Source organism: Festucalex cinctus, chromosome 11, assembly GCF_051991245.1.
Source record: "Festucalex cinctus isolate MCC-2025b chromosome 11, RoL_Fcin_1.0, whole genome shotgun sequence".
NCBI lineage: Eukaryota > Metazoa > Chordata > Actinopteri > Syngnathiformes > Syngnathidae > Festucalex > Festucalex cinctus.
The window spans coordinates 15,614,869-15,632,206 of NC_135421.1; the positions used below are offsets into that span (position 1 = coordinate 15,614,869).

The 17,338-nt window shown below is 39.5% G+C and overlaps 1 protein-coding gene across 1 annotated transcript in view; it reads right to left on the reverse strand.

Annotated features, from left to right (window-relative positions):
* Positions 1 to 379: 379 nt before the first annotated feature.
* hecw2a (HECT, C2 and WW domain containing E3 ubiquitin protein ligase 2a) overlaps positions 380 to 17,338 on the reverse strand; it is a 28,272-nt gene continuing 11,313 nt past the window's right edge. Inside the window, exons 12-30 of the mRNA XM_077536921.1 lie at positions 16,374 to 16,524; positions 16,187 to 16,293; positions 15,980 to 16,104; positions 15,013 to 15,198; positions 14,391 to 14,525; positions 14,050 to 14,155; positions 13,866 to 13,962; positions 13,124 to 13,207; positions 12,954 to 13,039; positions 12,736 to 12,856; positions 10,611 to 10,724; positions 10,361 to 10,513; positions 9,260 to 9,358; positions 8,259 to 8,388; positions 7,033 to 7,179; positions 5,177 to 5,291; positions 3,773 to 3,858; positions 3,399 to 3,511; positions 380 to 2,173 (exon numbers count right to left, since the gene is read on the reverse strand). Coding sequence (XP_077393047.1) covers positions 2,062 to 2,173; positions 3,399 to 3,511; positions 3,773 to 3,858; positions 5,177 to 5,291; positions 7,033 to 7,179; positions 8,259 to 8,388; positions 9,260 to 9,358; positions 10,361 to 10,513; positions 10,611 to 10,724; positions 12,736 to 12,856; positions 12,954 to 13,039; positions 13,124 to 13,207; positions 13,866 to 13,962; positions 14,050 to 14,155; positions 14,391 to 14,525; positions 15,013 to 15,198; positions 15,980 to 16,104; positions 16,187 to 16,293; positions 16,374 to 16,524 — 2,267 coding nt within the window. The 3' untranslated portion in view covers positions 380 to 2,061. The remainder of the gene's footprint in view (positions 2,174 to 3,398; positions 3,512 to 3,772; positions 3,859 to 5,176; positions 5,292 to 7,032; positions 7,180 to 8,258; positions 8,389 to 9,259; positions 9,359 to 10,360; positions 10,514 to 10,610; positions 10,725 to 12,735; positions 12,857 to 12,953; positions 13,040 to 13,123; positions 13,208 to 13,865; positions 13,963 to 14,049; positions 14,156 to 14,390; positions 14,526 to 15,012; positions 15,199 to 15,979; positions 16,105 to 16,186; positions 16,294 to 16,373; positions 16,525 to 17,338) is intronic.

The following is a 17,338-nucleotide window of genomic DNA, read 5'->3' on the forward strand; positions in this document are numbered from 1 at the left end:
CTCCTTTGCTCTGCTGCCACCTGCTGGTCATTTGTGTAATAACTAACATTTCTTCAACCGTTATTTGCAGTTGAGAGGGTGCATTATTAAAGTCTCTAGGATGACAAAAACAAACGTATAAATATGTCTTTGGGACAAAACTTTTAAAATAAAACATATTTATACATCTTTGGGAGCAAATGAGTTTTAAGTGGATATTAAATGCAAATGGCAAAAAAAGTTTGAGGAGTTCTCTAATAGGAGCCAGAGTATTTGTTTTGGAATTTGCTTAAAATTAAACCAAAATGGCTGACTTCCTGGTTCATTTTGGTTCCTTGAGACTTGTCCCGTTGTGGTCGACACATCCACCCAGTTTTAGTTTAGTTACAATTAGTTTCAGTTTTATTTTTTTATTTTTTTTATGTGTGTGACTTGTGCCCAATATAAAAAAAAAAAACCAGCATGGGAGTGATGTCATCTGAAGGTACTTTTCTATTGGCTGCTGCTAGATGATGTCACTTCTGTGGGACGCACTTTCAAATGTACTTAATCCGGTTAATATCAAAATAAATCTACTTAAAATCAGGCTCGTTCATGCATTCAATTAATTACCAAAAACTAAAATGGACATTTTTGCTATAATTATAGTTAGTTTTAGTTAGTTTTGTAAACATAAAATGTAGTTTGTTAGTTTTCGTTTTTAAAAAAGCATTTTAGTTTTTATTTTATTTTGATAATGTAACTGTTTTTTATTTTATTTTAGTTTTTCCGCTAACTAAAATAACCTTGACGTCAAGGGATGATTTTCATCAACCTTTCAAATGGAGTATAAGCCCAAGAATTGGCCACACTATCTGCTTCAAACCAAAATGGATGACTATCTATCTCAGGGGGCGGACATTTTTTGCCACTCGCTGTCGAGCGAAGATGACATCACAGTTGCTCTTGGTAACAACCAATCACAGCTCAGCTTTGGAAAACAAGTGAGCTGTGATTGGTTGCTGCTTGAGCAACCATGATGTCATCTTCAGTCGACAGCAAGTGGCAAAATGGCCTCCCCCTGAGATGGATAGTCATAAAAAACAGCTGGATTGCGCTACATAACTCATTAATTTTACAAATGTAATATTCATCAGAATGTCATCTTTAAACTAGTGAGGTCACATATAACGTCAAGAAATGTTTAAAGCGATACTTGACTCACTGAGCCATTTTCAATATTAAAAAGTTCATATTTTGTCTATAATTAATGTAGTAACTTAATTATTTTTCATGTACAATTAGTACCTTTAAAAAGCAATATTTCTACTTGCTGTCGACTGATGATGACATCATGGTTGCTCAGCAAACTGAGCCATGATTGGTCGTTACCTACTTCCTCAGGTGCTGATGTCGTCATCAGTCGACGGCAAGTAGAAATATTGCTTTTTAAAGGTTCATTCTGGATAAAATATGAACTTTTCACTGCTGAAAATTGTTCAATAAGTCAAATATCCCTTTCAGGTTGCCTTCCCCTTGGGTCCTGTTATGATACACCCAATTTCACAACAATCCGTAAAACTGTTTTCGGAGGGGGTGAGGGTTTTGTGAGGGCAGGGTCTAACTTTCAAACTGAGTGAGCATCAAGGGGGGTCATGTTCTGGATCCCGTAAATGTAAATGGCAACATTTTCACCAGGATACAGACGCTTACAAAAAAACGGGTGAGTTTTCGGGGCATGGTGTAACCGACATGAAAACCAGAGAGGGAGTAGAGAACATAACAGGAGGGTTCCAAAGTACATTCAGTCCCCAAAAGCAAAGCATATTTCAATTGCACTCTTCCATGCTGTTAGCAAAATGTCAATTATTAGCACAAATTGAGCAGACACAGTTTCGAGGTCCAGCGAAGGTTCGTCATCGTCTTCACTTGAAGGTGCAGAAGGACAAAAAAAAAAAAGAGTGAATCCAGTCAATCCGACTGCATTTAACCGAAGAGATCAATAAAGCACACGTGTGCGGCTCGGCCAAGTCAGGTATCGTCGGGCCCGCTTTAGGAAATGATCAGCGGGGGGTTCCGGAGGTGAGATGTCTTTTTTTTTTTTCACTCCAAACCGAAGGTGCTGGTCTCCTCCACGGCCGTCACCAGCTTCTCGTAGAGCATGGAGAAGGACGGGTACGGAGGCAGGTCCAGACGATTGAAGCAAGTGTGCGCTCTGGAGAACATACAGGCATTGCGTCAGAGTCTCTTTGTTTTTTTTTTGTTTTTTTTATTTGCTTCTTAAAGTTTTTAAATTTTAATTTGAGTTAGTTTTTATTTCATTTTGGGTTTTTTTTATTTAGTCCGTTTTAATTAGTTTTCAGGGTGGTTATGTTAGTTTTTTATTAGTTTTAGTTATTTAATAAATGCTTCGTTTTAGTTCGCTTCAGTATTAGTTTTAGTTTTTAAAAGAAATGTGTATTACTTGTGTGCAATATTTAAAAACAAAACAGTATGTTAGCGACATCATTTGAAGGTCCTTTTGTATTGGTTGCTTCTAGATGACATCACTTCTGCTATTATCCAAATAAATGTACTTTTAACAAAAAAAACATTTAAGATCATCCCCAAAGGCTCATGCATCACGTATGGGCCCCTAAATTACAGGCATTTCCATTTTTTGTAAACATAAAATGTAGTTTCAGTTAGTTTTTTTTTTTTTTTTTTTTTTAGAAAGCATTTTCGTTTTTATTTTATTGTGTGAACAAAATTGTTTTTTTGAACATTTGTTTGAGTTTTCTTCCTTAGTTTTAGCTAACTAAAATAACCTTGGGGGCGAGGGGGGTCATGTTTGGGGCCCTAAAACGCAGACATTTTAACTTGTTTACAAAAACTGCAATGTCTTTTTTTATATATATTTTTCAAGCTTTCCAGGGGGCGCCACTGAGTGAAGCAATTGAGCTTGACCATCTGTCTCGGAGTTCATTTCCGCAAATTCCCCTCTACATGAAACGGCTGTTTCAAATCAAAATGCCCGACTTCCTATTTAAATTCCAGCAATTGGCCGAGAGATGACATCATGACAGACAATTTTGTGTCCAGGGCTGATTTTTATTTGTGTTTTTTTCTACTAACTCTCAAATAAAGTGCAAGGCCTCAAATGTGTCCAAATGGTTAAACCAAAGACGCTGTCTTTTCTGTTTAATTCCCATAATTTGCCCCAATTTCAAAATGGCCGACTTCCTGTACAATTTCGCGCATGGATTCTTGAGACTTTTTTTATGCGTTCTGTTATGAATGACATGCAAACTTTTTTTTCCAACTTTCTAAGAAAATACAAAGGCTGGAATTGATTCAAAATGGTTGCTGTAAACCAAAATGGCCGTCTTCCCTCTCAGTTTTGTACAGGCATCCCTTTCATAAATGATGACCTCATCATTGCGAGTCTACTGTGATCCTACCTGGGTAAGGATGTGATCTTCCCCCACTTCTCCACGCAGAACCTGCGGGGTCCATTACTTCCGCGTAGCGAGGCGAAGCCCTCATAAGGAATACTCGACGTGCCGGTCACAAACTGCGCGAGGAACATTTTGAAAAAAGGACACCTGATAGTTTCAAAGGGACGATATGTAGCGATAGTTGCTTTTAAAGAGCTTCATCAATAAATTTGAGTTGGTTTACAAAAGCGTGACAGAAATTTGATTGAGATAGCTAAATTTGAAAATTAATAACTTTTCTCTTATGTTTGATGTGGTCTTTTTCAGCGAGGTAGTACAGCCTAATGGCCAGATGGTGGCAGCATGCGCGCATGTGCAAGTCCACGTGCCTGCCCTACCTGCAGCAGTCGCAGCCTCTGCTCATTGTTGAACCTCTCCACAGCTGCCCAGAACCAGCGTATCACTATGTGGTTGTCATGGTAACCTGCGGGAGGGAGGGAGAGAGGGAGGGAGGAAGGGAGTAGGATGGCGGAGCATGAGTCAGAGGAATAACAAATAAGCTCTGGCGGTGCCAGTTTCCCCACTTCATCATTTTGAACGGCACTTTCACGTTTAGCGGCCGTCCGTCTTCGACGGTCGGTCCGTCGATGTCTTGATTAAAAGAGGCCCTCGTGGAAAAAAAGGACTCAATGTTTTGCTTCCTCCTGGCAGCTCCTCAGCCACTTGCACGCACACGCACGCATATGACAGCAATGTTTGTGTGATGCTTTTGTTTCCTTGACATCAAATAAAAAATAATAATAATAATAATCCAAAAAGAACATGCAGAGTTCAGCTGTATTCATTCTTATATGAAAATAGATATATCACTTTCATTTATAACTGTATTATTTTCTTCATTTATTTATGTTCTTATTTTAGTTTTTAATTTTTTTAAATAAAAGTAAAAATTTCCTTTGTTCACACATTACTCCATCATAATGTTTTACAAAAATAATTATAGAACATATTTTTGTTACATTTTTGTTTCTATTTAATTCTTTCATTATTTTTGTAAAAATAATCATTTTGTGATTAAAATTGTAGTATACATAATTTTATATATTTTCAGATACATTATATCAGAATTTTATTTTTTTGTACTAAAATAAATCCTGTATTTAATATTCATAAAATATTTTAATGAATTTAGATTTTTTATTTTACTTAATTAAGCTATTTTTTCAGATATATTACTTCATATATTGATACTATCATATTTTTACAATATGTATCATACAGTATTTGGTTATTCTTTTTTTTTTTTTTACTTTTTTAATACACTTTTTCTAGATGCATTTCCTCACAATTTTTTAAATTAAATTAAACAGCTTGTTTAAAAAAATGTCTATAAAATATTTTTATTTTGTTATTTTAATTTAAATATAGTCAAGTATCTTTAATATTCATAACCTTACTTCCCTTACATAATTTATATATAAAAAAAACTGTATTTCACATATAATTTTTAATGTTAATGCTATTATTTTAATTTGAACTAATGAAAGTAAAGTAAATTAACTTAAATTAATTCATTAAATTAACTTTATTTCTTTTTTTTAATTAATTTATAAAAGTAACTAACTTTTTTTCCCCCAGATACTTCACTATCATCATTTACTTGATATTAAAAAAATAAAATAAAAAATCATAAATCATGGTTGCTAGTTACTTTCAACGTCACGTGACAGGAAAAACACCCCCCACGGGATTCTTTCTGTCTGTCCAAACGGGAGAAAAACATTTGTGCTTGTCCAACTGACCTCCTCTGTACTCGGTGTTGTTCCTCCAGTCGGCCAGGTCGATCTCAGCCGTGCCGGCGATCACCAGCTCCAGTTCCCTGGCGTCAAACACCGACACCAGTCGCACGTCCACCACCTCAACGACACAAAACACATATCGGAAATGGCAAATAACCAAAATGAGAATACATCTAGGGGGAAAATGGGCAATTCAGAGGTGCCTTGAGATGCAAATTAATTCATTCGGCGACTGTCCTTGTATCTCAAAACACTCAAATCCTATTTCTCCATTGAAATGAATAGAAATGCAAATAATCCGTTCCAGGGCCCCCAAAAGTGTCTTTTTTTTTCCTACATTAGAAATTTCACTGAAAAAATAAAAATAAAAAACATTTGCTTTCCACAAACACGAACAATACGAACACAAAATGCGAGAGGACCTAATGTATCGTCCTTCCTTTCCCTTCTTCTATGGGCTGGATTGGTGTTTGCAAAACTGGCTTAAAAAGGGATACTTGACTCATTGAACCATTTTCAGCAGTGAAGTTCATATTTTGTCCGGAATGAATTTGATAACTTCATTATTTTTTATGTACAATTAATAACTTTAAAAAGTATTTTTTTCTACTTGTTGTCGACTGATGATGATGACATCACCTGTGCTGAGGAAGAAGGTAACGGCCAATCATGGCTCACCTGTTTTCTGGATTTGGTCCAGTAAACTGAGCCATGATTGGTCGTTACCTACTTCCTCAGTGCAAGTGATGTCATCATCAGCTGACAGCAAGTAGAAAAATTACTTTTCAAAGGTACTAATTGTGGGCGGCACGGTAGTCGAGTGGTTAGCACGTCCGCTTCCCAGTTCTGAAGTCTCCGGTTCGAGTCCAGGCTCGGACCTTCCTGGGTGGAGTTTGCATGTTCTCCCTGTGCCCGCGTGGGTCTTCTCCGGGTACTCCGGTCTCCTCCCACATTCCAAAGACATGCATGGCAGGTTGATTGGGCGCTCCGAATTGTCCCTAGGTGTGCTTGTGAGTGTGGATGGTTGTTCGTCTCTGTGGGTCCTGCGATTGGCTGGCAACCAGTCCAGGGTGTCCCCTGCCTACTGCCCAGAGCCAGCTGAGATAGGCGCCAGCACCCCCCGCGACCCTTGTGAGGAATAAGCGGTCAAGAAAATGGATGGATGGATGAAGGTACTAATTGTACATGAAAAATAATGACATTACCAGATTAATTATAGACAAAATATTAAAGAGGTACATTGAGCAATTTTCAGCAGTTAAAAGTGAATATTTTGTCTATAATTAATGTGGCAACGTCATTATTTTTCATGTACAATTTTAAAAAGTAATTTTTCTACTTGCTGTCGACTGATGATGACATCACAAGTGCTGAGGAAGTAGGTAACGACCAATCATGGCTCAGTTTACTGACCAAACCCAGAAAACAGGTGGGCCATGAATGATTGGTCATTACCGACTTCCTCAGCACATGTGATGTCATCATCAGTCGACAGCAAGTAGAAAAAATGCCTTTTTAAAGGTATTAATTGTACATGAAAAATAATGAAGTTACCACATGAATTATAGATAAAATATGAACTTTTTACTGCTGAAATTGGCTCAGTGAGTCAAGTATCCCTTTAACAGCACAAATTTGCTGGCTGGTCTGAAGCATGTGTATCTCAACACATCGCTGTAATGGCAAAATGTGGGAATTTAGGAACAGTGAGACGTGGTCCCGAACATGTTCTGAACAAGTTTCAGGTTGGAATGGGTAAGATGAAGAACTTCTTTTTTCAAAACCTTGTGTTTTTTTTTGTTGGAATTGCGGCAAAAAGTTGGACGTGTTTGAATTTTGCGACCAGCTTGAAGTCGTACCTCGTAGAAGCCCCGGACCAGGCTCTCGGTCTGCTGAGCCACGCCCCTCTCGATGCGCCACTTGACCATGCGCTCGATGTACTCCTTCTTGTTCTTCTCCGACACGGGGATGCCGGCACCGCCAGGCTTCAGCTCTCGCTCGGTGATCTGCAACGGAAACACGAGTACGGCGTTCCCTCATTTCGCAACCTCGCTCTGCGTTTTTTTTGGTTTGTTGATTTTTTTGGGGGGGGTGGTCTTTGCACGGCCCTATCTCTCGAACCCTACGTCCGACCGGGGACGAACAGGCATCAGCGGATTCATCTCAACCAGATCTTTCCAAATGTGTTTGCCCCGTGGATCCGCGACGTTGCATTCTGGAGATAGGTCAACAAATGGCGGATTTTTCCCCAGGATGGCAACCATCGCCGGCGGGCTAACTTTTTGAAAATAAAAAAAACAAAAAAAACAATACTTTTACAGGAAAAAAATGACTGTAAATAAAAAAAAAAAGCATAAATGATAAAGTGAAAAAGTATTCATAATAAATTAATACATACCAAAACCAAAAAACGCATAATAATTGAAAAATATATATACTGTGCTGTATCATAAGTAAATAAAAAAAAAAAAGACTTTTAATGGGAAAAAATAAATGTAAATGAAAAATAACATGATGAATGAAAAAGCATTTATATTAAAGTAAAAATCATAACAAAATGAAAAAACATGCAATAAACAAAAAAAACAAAAAAACACATATTTAACGTGATTATTATTTTTTTGTTTCCCCATTAACTCAGTTTCCATTATCGCGGGTAGTTTTTGGAACGTAACACCCGTGATAAAAGAGGGAGCACTCTACTTCTATACATATTGCGGGGAAAAGTCACTTTGGGGCATTTATAGTACTGGAGTTGTTTTGATTTGAACCTGGGCAAGTTTTGGTGACATTATGGTACTTTTATTTAATCCTGCACAACTTTGCGGGGGCTCACGGTAATTTTATTTTTATCCTGCGCACCATTCAACAGTTTTATGGTAACCTTGTACAACTTTGCTGAATTTTTTACGGTAGTTTGATTTGACTTGCTCCTTTATTAGGAGATTTACGGCAGCTTTTTTTTTTTTTTTTTTTTTTTTTTTTAAACCTGCACATCATTTGATGGATTTTCAAGCAATACAACTTTTATGGAAGCATTACTACTTATGAAGACTCATTCAGCTGTTGAGTCTCAGGTGTGTACCTGTCCAAAGACCTCCTCGTTGACGGTGAAGGTGAGGTCCAGCATGTCCTCGATGTCGTTGTCCTTCATCCACTGCAGGCTCTGGTGGAACTCCTCGTCCAGGAACTCCAGGTCACTCAGGTCGCATGGTCTGCAGAAGAGGAAAACGAAAAGGCAGCATCTCAAAAGTCGGGCATGTTCGTAAATAAATATCATCAAAAGTTGCAAGACTATATAATATCGACAGCCGTAAAATACCTCAATGGTTGCACAGGTTGCATAAAATGATCATAAATCAAACCTAAATTTAAAAGAAAGCCATATAGTCCCTAAATATTCCATATTTTTTAATTAGATGAACAAAAATCCCCTAGAAAGTTGGGTAGGTAAAAATGAAGTTCCCTTGTAAAAAAGCAGGTCAAAATGAAACTACCGTAAATTCCCCAGAGTTCCACAAGGCGAAAATAAATAAACAAAAAAACAGCAAATTCCCTCAAAGTTTCAAAAGATTACCCTAATTCCACCAAAGGCTACACAGATAAAAATAAGAATAAAAAAAATTCCCCCCAAATTTGCATGTGACATTATGAAATATGATTACCATAAATTTTGTAAATCTTGCGCCTGTTCAAACATAAATATCGTAAACCCAGAAGCTCCACCCCTCGCTCCACAAAAGTCACGCAGGTTAAAAAAAGCATTCTTTCATGCTAAAAGTGTTAACCCTAACCCTAAGTAAGACTTTTTTTTTTTTTTTTAATTTCCGTCAAAAATTTTTGTTTAAATATCAATTCGGCCGCATATTGAATTGATACAAGAATTGCGCTCTGTAATATCGCGATATATTGCTGAATCAATTTCTCTTAATACCCTAAATAACTATAATAACTAGGGGTGTGAATTGTCTAGTATCTGCTGATTCGATCTGTATTACAATTCATCGGTCACGATTCGAATGTCGCGATACATTGCCATTTCTTAACACCCCTTGCTACTAGTAAGTGTCTGTTTTGAGGACTTACATGCGCAGAAGCCCCTTGTAGAACGGACGAGTAAAGAAGGCATCCAGCAGGTACTGATGAACAAGAGCCAGTCCCAGAATGCGCCCGCTAAAACGAAACCTTCCGGCAACAAAAAATAACAAGGTCATTTTCCTTAATGTCAACTAACAAAATAACTCAAACTAAAATTTAATAATTGAATAATTTTTCCGTGAATGAAATACAATAAAAACAAAAATTGCTTTGAAAAAAAGAATTGCACCTTATGTTTCTAAAGCTAACTGTAATAGCGAAAAATGTCTTTGTCAATTAAAATCATACATTAGCGTTCGGGGTTCAATTTAAAAATATTTATTTATATATTCCTTCATTTATTTGTGTTACTTGATACTAAATGAACTTTTTTTTTTGTAATCTTGCACTTGACAAATTCTCCATATAATTAACTCATTCACTCTAAGCACATTTTCTCTGTTTTCCTGGATTTGGACAGGTTTTGCAAGGCCCCACAGAATGTTGTGTCCTATTGCGATCAAAACATGGAACCTACCAAAAGGAAGGTTAGAGTCTCTTCTTGCATCAGGAAAAAAAAAGTATATTTCTATCTGTTTCCGTTTTGCAGCAATTCGCATTAGAATATAGCTAAGTTTTATCATTATTCACACAGTGGGCAAAAGAGCTTGTTGCAACATGGCCCTGGTTGAGCTCTTATACTCTACCATCTGCTGGCCATTTTTGTAATAACTACCATTGCTTCAACTGCTCTCTTTAGTTCAGAGGCTGCATCAAAGTCTCCTGTATGCTCTAATATTAAAAAAACAAAAACAAAACAAAAACACATAAATACGTCTTTGGGACTCTGGTAGTATTTAAAATATAACATCTTTATACATTTTTGGGAGCAAATGAGTTAAAAAAAATACAACAAATACTAAAATGAATCAAAACTAAACTAAAGCAAGAACATTTGAGAAAAAAAATAAAGACTAATAATAAACACTAACAATCTTGCTGTAAAAACGAATGAACGCTACATTTAAAAAACGAGCGAGAAAACGAAATAAAAAGTAAGTCATTTCAGTCGGGTGGAATTAAAACGTGTAAAAGGTGGCGGCCTCTCACCATTCGTGGTGATTGTCCACAAAGGCCGACATGGGGCTGATTTGGACCGTGTACGTGTCGTTGGCTGAATATTCAAACAGGCCGTAGTAAGGGTTGAAAAGCTCTCTGGAAACCAGGAAGAAGAACTCTCTGGAGGGGCCGCTGTAGTCCAGCCTGCCAAAAAAAAAAGAAAAAAAAAAGATGCTGAATTTAATTTCCGCTTGACGGAAACTGGGCGACGCGTGATTTAAAATGCGATTTTTGCTCTCACCCGTCCTCGCCGACGAAGCTGACGTAAAGTTTGCTCCTCTGCAGGTCTTTGCGAGAGTAACACATGATTTGGTTAAAGGCGTCCTCCAGAAGGTGGTCCCGCCGTATGATGAGCCTGGCACAAAATCAAGTCACAATATCTTGTTAGCGGCATTTCATGTCAAGACCAGGACCTGTTAAAAGTTTTACATTTAAAACAATCACTCTCAATTACATGAGCCCGGAGCAAGGGTTGAAAAGTCATTTGTTTAAAATTTAAATATGGCATGATAATGTCATGTGGGAGGCATAAGGTTTATGTGAGTGATATTAAAGTGATGTGTGGCCTAACAATCACCTATTCAGTCAAAGCAATCCCAAACAAAGTTAGGTTTGGCATGTCAAGGCTGTAGTATGTTATGAAAGTTACATGAGGCATATTATGATTAGAGGAGGTCGATTAAGCTAATCCAAGGCCTATTGAAGCTACATGTGGCATAGCAATCACACACTTGAGTCAAAACCATCACTCCCAATTACGTGTAGGGCCATTTGTGGTGTTTAAAAGTTAAATATGGCATAATGTCATGTGAAAGGCATAGTAAGGGTATGTGAGTGAAATGAAAGTCGTGTGGCCTAGCAATCACACACCTGTTCAGTCAAAACAATCACACTCAAAGTTAGGTTTGACATGTCACAGCTATAGCTGGCGTAATTAGCAAATTTACGTGGCATATTATGGTTAAAGGAGGTTGATTAAGCTCATCAGAGGCTTATTGAAGCTACATGTGACATAACAATCACACACTTGTTGATTCAAAATAATCACTCTCAATTATATGTAGGGCCATGTGTGGTGTTTAAAAGTTAAATATGGCATAATAATGTCATATGGAAGGCATATTAAGGTTATGCGAGTGATATTAAAGTTATGTGTGGCCTAACAATCATACATGTGTTAAGTCAATACAATTTAGGTTAGGTTTGACATGTCAAAGCAATATGTGGCTTATTAGTAAAGTTACATGTGGCATATTACAGTTAGAAGAGGTCGATTAAGCTAATCAGAGGCCTATTGAAGCTACATGTGGCATAACAATCACACACTTGTTGATTCAAAACAATCACTCTCAATTACATGTAGGGCCATTTCTGGTATTTAAAAGTTAAATATGGCATAATAATGTCATGTGGGAGGCATATTAAGGTTATGCGAGTGATATTAAAGTTATGTGTGGCCTAACAATCACACACCTGCTCAGTCAAAGCAATCCCACTCAAAGTTAGGTTTGGCATGTCAAAGCTGTGCGGCTTGTTATGAAAGTTACATGTGGCATATGAAGGTTACATGAAGTCAATTAAGTTTATCAGAGGCCTGTTAAAGCTATGTGTAGCTAACAATCACACACTTGTGAAGTCAAAACAATCACTCCCAGTTATGTGCAACATGTCAGGGCCATGTGTGGCATTTAAAAGTTATATGTGGCATAATGACATGTGGGAGTTTATGTGAGTGATATTAAAGTAACGTGTCGCCTAACAATCACACACCTGTTCAGTCAAAGCAATCCCACTCAAAGTTAGGTTTGACATGTCAAAGCTATATGTGTCGAATTAGTAAAGTTACATGTGGCATATTACGGTTAGGTTTGACAGATTAAGCTAATCCGAGGCCTATTGAAGCTACATGTGGCATAACAATAACACACTTGATTCAAAACAATCACTCCCAGTTATGTGCAACACGTCAAGGCCAAGTGTGGCATTTAAAAGTTATATGTGGCATAATAATGTCACTTGGGAGGTTATGTGAGTGATATTAAAGTTATGTGTGGCCTAACAATCACACACCTGTTCAGTCAAAACAATCAGACATTTCAGTGTGGCATATTAAATTTACACGGGGCAAATTAAAGTTATGTGTAGCCTAACAATCACAGACTTGTTCAGTCAAAACACACACCAACAAGAGTTGCGTTAAGTTACATAAGGCGCGTTAAGGTTAAATGTGGCATAACAATCACACACGATTTGTGTATGTGGCCTCAAGAGCTTTGAGGTTGAAAAATCACTAATATGTACGTCAAAAAGGAAAAAAAAAATCTACGCAATGAATCCGATTTATTGAAATGTAGATTTGCTCGTACTTGACTTTCCCAGGTCCCTGTCCATATCCTTTCGTCTCCAGTTTCCGATAGAAGTTCCTCAGCTTCGCCTCAAAATCTCGCTTGTAGGGCGCCGGAGCGCGCGCGTTGGCTCGTTGGGTGCCTAACGGAGAAAAAAAACAAAAAACGATATGGTCAAAACTCCAACGGAATTGCCGTCCGGGTCACGGGGCTACAAGTACAACATTGTCTTGTCTCACCCGGGGAACTCTGCGGTGATGAGGAGAGGTTGTAATTTGGGTGGAGCAACGGCGGCACGTACGACATCACCTCCTCTTCGAATAAGCTGCGCAGAAAAAAAAATGTAAAAAAAAAACAAAAACAAAAAAACGCTGGTGTCCGACAAATGAGAAAAGTGCACGTGACTGACCTGAGCAGCATGACGAGGTCTGCGTCCCCGGAGAGCCGCGCAAGGCCGACGGCGCCCTCGCTGCGGATGAACTGCACCTTCTCCCTGCAAACAGGGACAAAGGTTAACTTGTTGACTGGCAGCCATTTTGAATGACGCAACCCCCTTCGCTACCGGCTGTTTGACTGGATTTTGACTGATTTTGAAAGGCCCACAGAATATTGTGTTCTATTGCTATCAAAACATGCAACCTACCAAAACAAAGGCTAGAGTCTCTTCTTTCATCAGGAAAATAAAAGTATATGTTTCCGTTTCCGACAAAAAGAGCTTGTTGCAACATGGCCCTGGTTGATCTCCTATACTCTGCTGCCACATGCTGACCGTTTTTTGTAATAACCGCCATTGCTTTAAGTGTCCTATTCAGGTCAGAGGCTGCATCAAACTTTCTGTATGCTCTAGCATAAAAAAAAAGAAAACAAAACAAAACAAAAAACGTATATACATATGGCCCTGACTGATCTCTTATACTCTGCTGCCACCTGCAGGCTGTTTTTTGTAATGACTGCCATTGCTTTAAGCGTCCTCTTCAGGTCATGGGCTGCATCAAAGACTTCTGTATACTCTAGCATAAAAAAAAGAAACATAAAAAAACGTATTTATACGTTTTTGGCACCGTGGCAATATTTAAATTAGAACGTATTTATACGTTTTTGGGAGCAAATGAGTTAATGATGATGATAATGAAGATGATAGCGGGACATACTTGAGCGAGTTGTTCCTGGCGAGCTCCGGTTGTCTTTCCTGCAGTACCTCAAAGACGTTGGGCTGCCTGAGGAAGGCCACAATCTTGTCGTTGTACGCTGGAGGACGGACGACATTGACAATGAGAAAAAAATGACAAACGCGCTTCGGCCTTGGCGTGCTTGCTTTCTGCCCACGCAACGTACCCACGGGCACCAACTCGTGGTACTGGCCGGAGCGACTGGACCCGCTGAAGGTGCTGGAGGGCCGTGGCACGGCCGGCGCGTTGCTTTGCCGAGAGTCGTCGGCCACCTGCGGCAAAAGGAGACACTGACGGTTCAGGTCGAATCCGAGTTCTGACACCGACGGACACGGTTGTGGTCAATAGTGACATCCTGTCGTTTGGGTGGGAGAAGCGGGGGCACGCCCAAGGCTGGTCTTGAGATACCTTGAGTGACTCCACTTGGGATTTTTCCGAGATGCAAGCTGACAATCAGACAATTTTTTTTGGTGTCGTTTTGACTTGCAAGCGTTAAATGTGTCTCACCTCGCCGGCGCTGTGGCTGCGCTGTCGGCTCAGATGCTGGCGGTGGGCCAGCAGCCCGGTGGAGCGAGAGCTCTGGAGAGGCAGCCGCGGGTCGATGAAGGTTGTGGAGCGACAGTTGTGATCCACAAAGAAGGGCTGAAGGGGAGTGAGATGCAAACATTTTTTTCGGGGTCAGGTCGCGGGCACACTTTCGTTTCCGAGTTTGCCTCCTGCACTCCAAAAAAAGTATTGGAGCAGTGAGGCCTGTCAAGACCAGCCAACTGGTTTGTGGAATCTTGGAGGAAGCCAGAGCACTCACAGAGCAGGAACCATTAGTAAAAACTGTAGTATGTACCTTTGGAAGAATTTACAGTGAGCCAAAAATAAAGGATTTCATCAGAGACTACATTTCAAAATGGCGGATAAAATTAACACTACTCAAAAAGGAGGCTGAAGGGAGGAAAGCCCAAAACAAACACAGCCAGTGAGTTGAAGGCTTAGTTTGAACCAGCCATGTCACTCTCCAGACTAAAACCTTAGAGTATAGATCTTTTTGTTTTGATACTTTGGGAGAGGGGAAGTGTATGCACAACGAGCAGGAAACGTCACAACAGAACTGTATTTCAAAATGTCTGCCACCCACCTTGCCAGTGTGGTCGTGTTTCATTTCCCAGCCCCGGGGGAGCTCCAGCTGCTTGTTGGAGAACATGTTGAGGAAGGTGACCAGATCTCGGTTGTGCTGGTAGCGCTCAAAGTAGTGAGCGTCTCGCCGCACCTTGCTGATCATATGCTTCAGGCAGGTGTTGCTCGTAAACATGCGGTAGGCACTCTGGGCAACAACACACACAAGCGAGACAAAGAGTTCCACATTTTTTAGCTTTCAAGTCTCACTCGGGCGTCTTTGATTCTATTTTTACAACGGCGGAGTAGAGGTGTACAGCGCAACTGATCAAAGTGTGATTATTTTGCTTCTATTATTAGGCCTCAACGTGCACCAGAATTCTCCGGCGGACACGATAAGGAAGGGGATTTGTTTAACTCATTCACTCCCAGCCATTTTCACTGAATTTTGACTGATTTTGCAAGGCCCACAGAATATTGTGTTGTATTGCTATAAAAACATAGAACCTACCAAAAGAGAAAGATTACAGTCTTTTCTTTGCAATTTGCAATTAGCATTAGAATATAGCAAATTTTCATCATTATTCACAAACCTGTTGAAAACACTGGGAAAAAGAGCTTGTTGCAACATGGCACTGGATGATCTCTTATACTCTGCTGCCACCTGCTGGCCCTGTTTTCTAATAACTAACATTGCTTTAAGCGACCTCTTCAGGTCAGAGGCTGCATCAAAGCCTTCTGTATGCTTTAAAACATTGAAAAAAAAGAAATAAACATATAAATATGTTTTTGCGAACATGGCAATATTTAAAATAAAACGTTTTTGTACGTTTTTGGGAGCAAATGAGTTTTAAATGGACCCCAAATTAGCTTGACTTGCAAAGTCATAAATTGAAACGACATCCATGCCGACGATTTGGAGACAAATGGGGATATCTATTCGCATGTTTGAGGATAAACGTGATGGTGAAGCTTCAGAAGACACTGACAGGGTTTGAATGCAGCACAGTAAAGAAGTCGGGACTGCACAGGAACTTGGCGCTGGGTGACTGGAGCAGCAGTGACAGACGGGAACGACTGTTGGAGTGACCCACCACGCTGTCTCGTCTGTATTCTACAAGAAAATCAAAGAACGTGTTTCTCGCTGGCCGTTCACAAGGCGTCAATCTGTCTGTCCTTGGTGTGTTCTAACGGACCGGAAATGGAGTGAGGAATCAGTTCGGCTTCTGGTTCAGGGAGCAGGTCAGCGGCGCTCTCCTCTGTTCGATCACTGTTGGTTATGGTTCTTCTGATGCTCTGATATCTGATTGCGGATAAAAAAATACAGTAACTAAACATGACACCAATTGTTGTACAACTTTAAATTTTTTCGTCAATTCTTACCTGCGGTTGAGTTGCTCCATCTGCTGAATGGAGTTGGATCGGGTCAGGCCCTGCGGAGCTGGAGGTCCGGTGGGCCTCTGCCACGTCGTGGTTCTGTTCACGTGATCCACAAAAAAGATCCTGCCGTGACTGTCGATCCGGGCCTCCCAGTCTGAGAGAACACAAGCATCAACGACAACTTCCAAAAGGAGGTCTCACAAGCGACGGTTAACTGAAGACTTTATAAACAAAAAGGATGCTAGAAGGTCCAATCAGACTGATCTGGATTATTCTTCAACACACAGCAAGCCCGAAACAGACTGATCCCCCCCCGCCCAAAAAAAAATAAAGCAAAAAGAAGAGTTTCTCAGGGGCAAAAAGTGGAAGGTTTTAGATTGACCTTGTCAACATCCAGACTTCAACACTAAAGAACATGCATTTTACGAATAGATTGAATGAAGTAACCACCCAAAACAATACAGATACACATCGAAGCAAAAACGGAGGGCAAAAAAGTGGAGGATTCCAGACCGGTTGAGCCAATATAAAGACCTAAAACCTACTGAGTATGCATTTTACCAGCTCAGGAGGAAACTGAAGGAAGTAACAAGTAAATGAATCCGAAGTGAAAGATGCTACCGTGAAAGTCTGGAAAATAATTACAAAAGAAATGTTGGTTTAGGAAAACTTCTAGTCCAGCAGAATCCTATAAATGTTAATCTGTTGAAGCCAGACATAAAACAGCAAAAATCTCCAAACACTAGTTCCACCCATCAACACAAAATTGGATAGACATGTCATATAACAGGACACTCAAAAAGTCTAAAGGACCCATTCCAGAATTGGAACAGGAAGTTGGCCATTTGCGTCAATTCGAGGATTCATACCTGGTTGGAAAGTTGGATTTATTTATTTATTTTATTATTTTAAATCGGACGGAGACACAAGTTTCATCAATCGACACAAAATTCATTGGGGGTAGATTG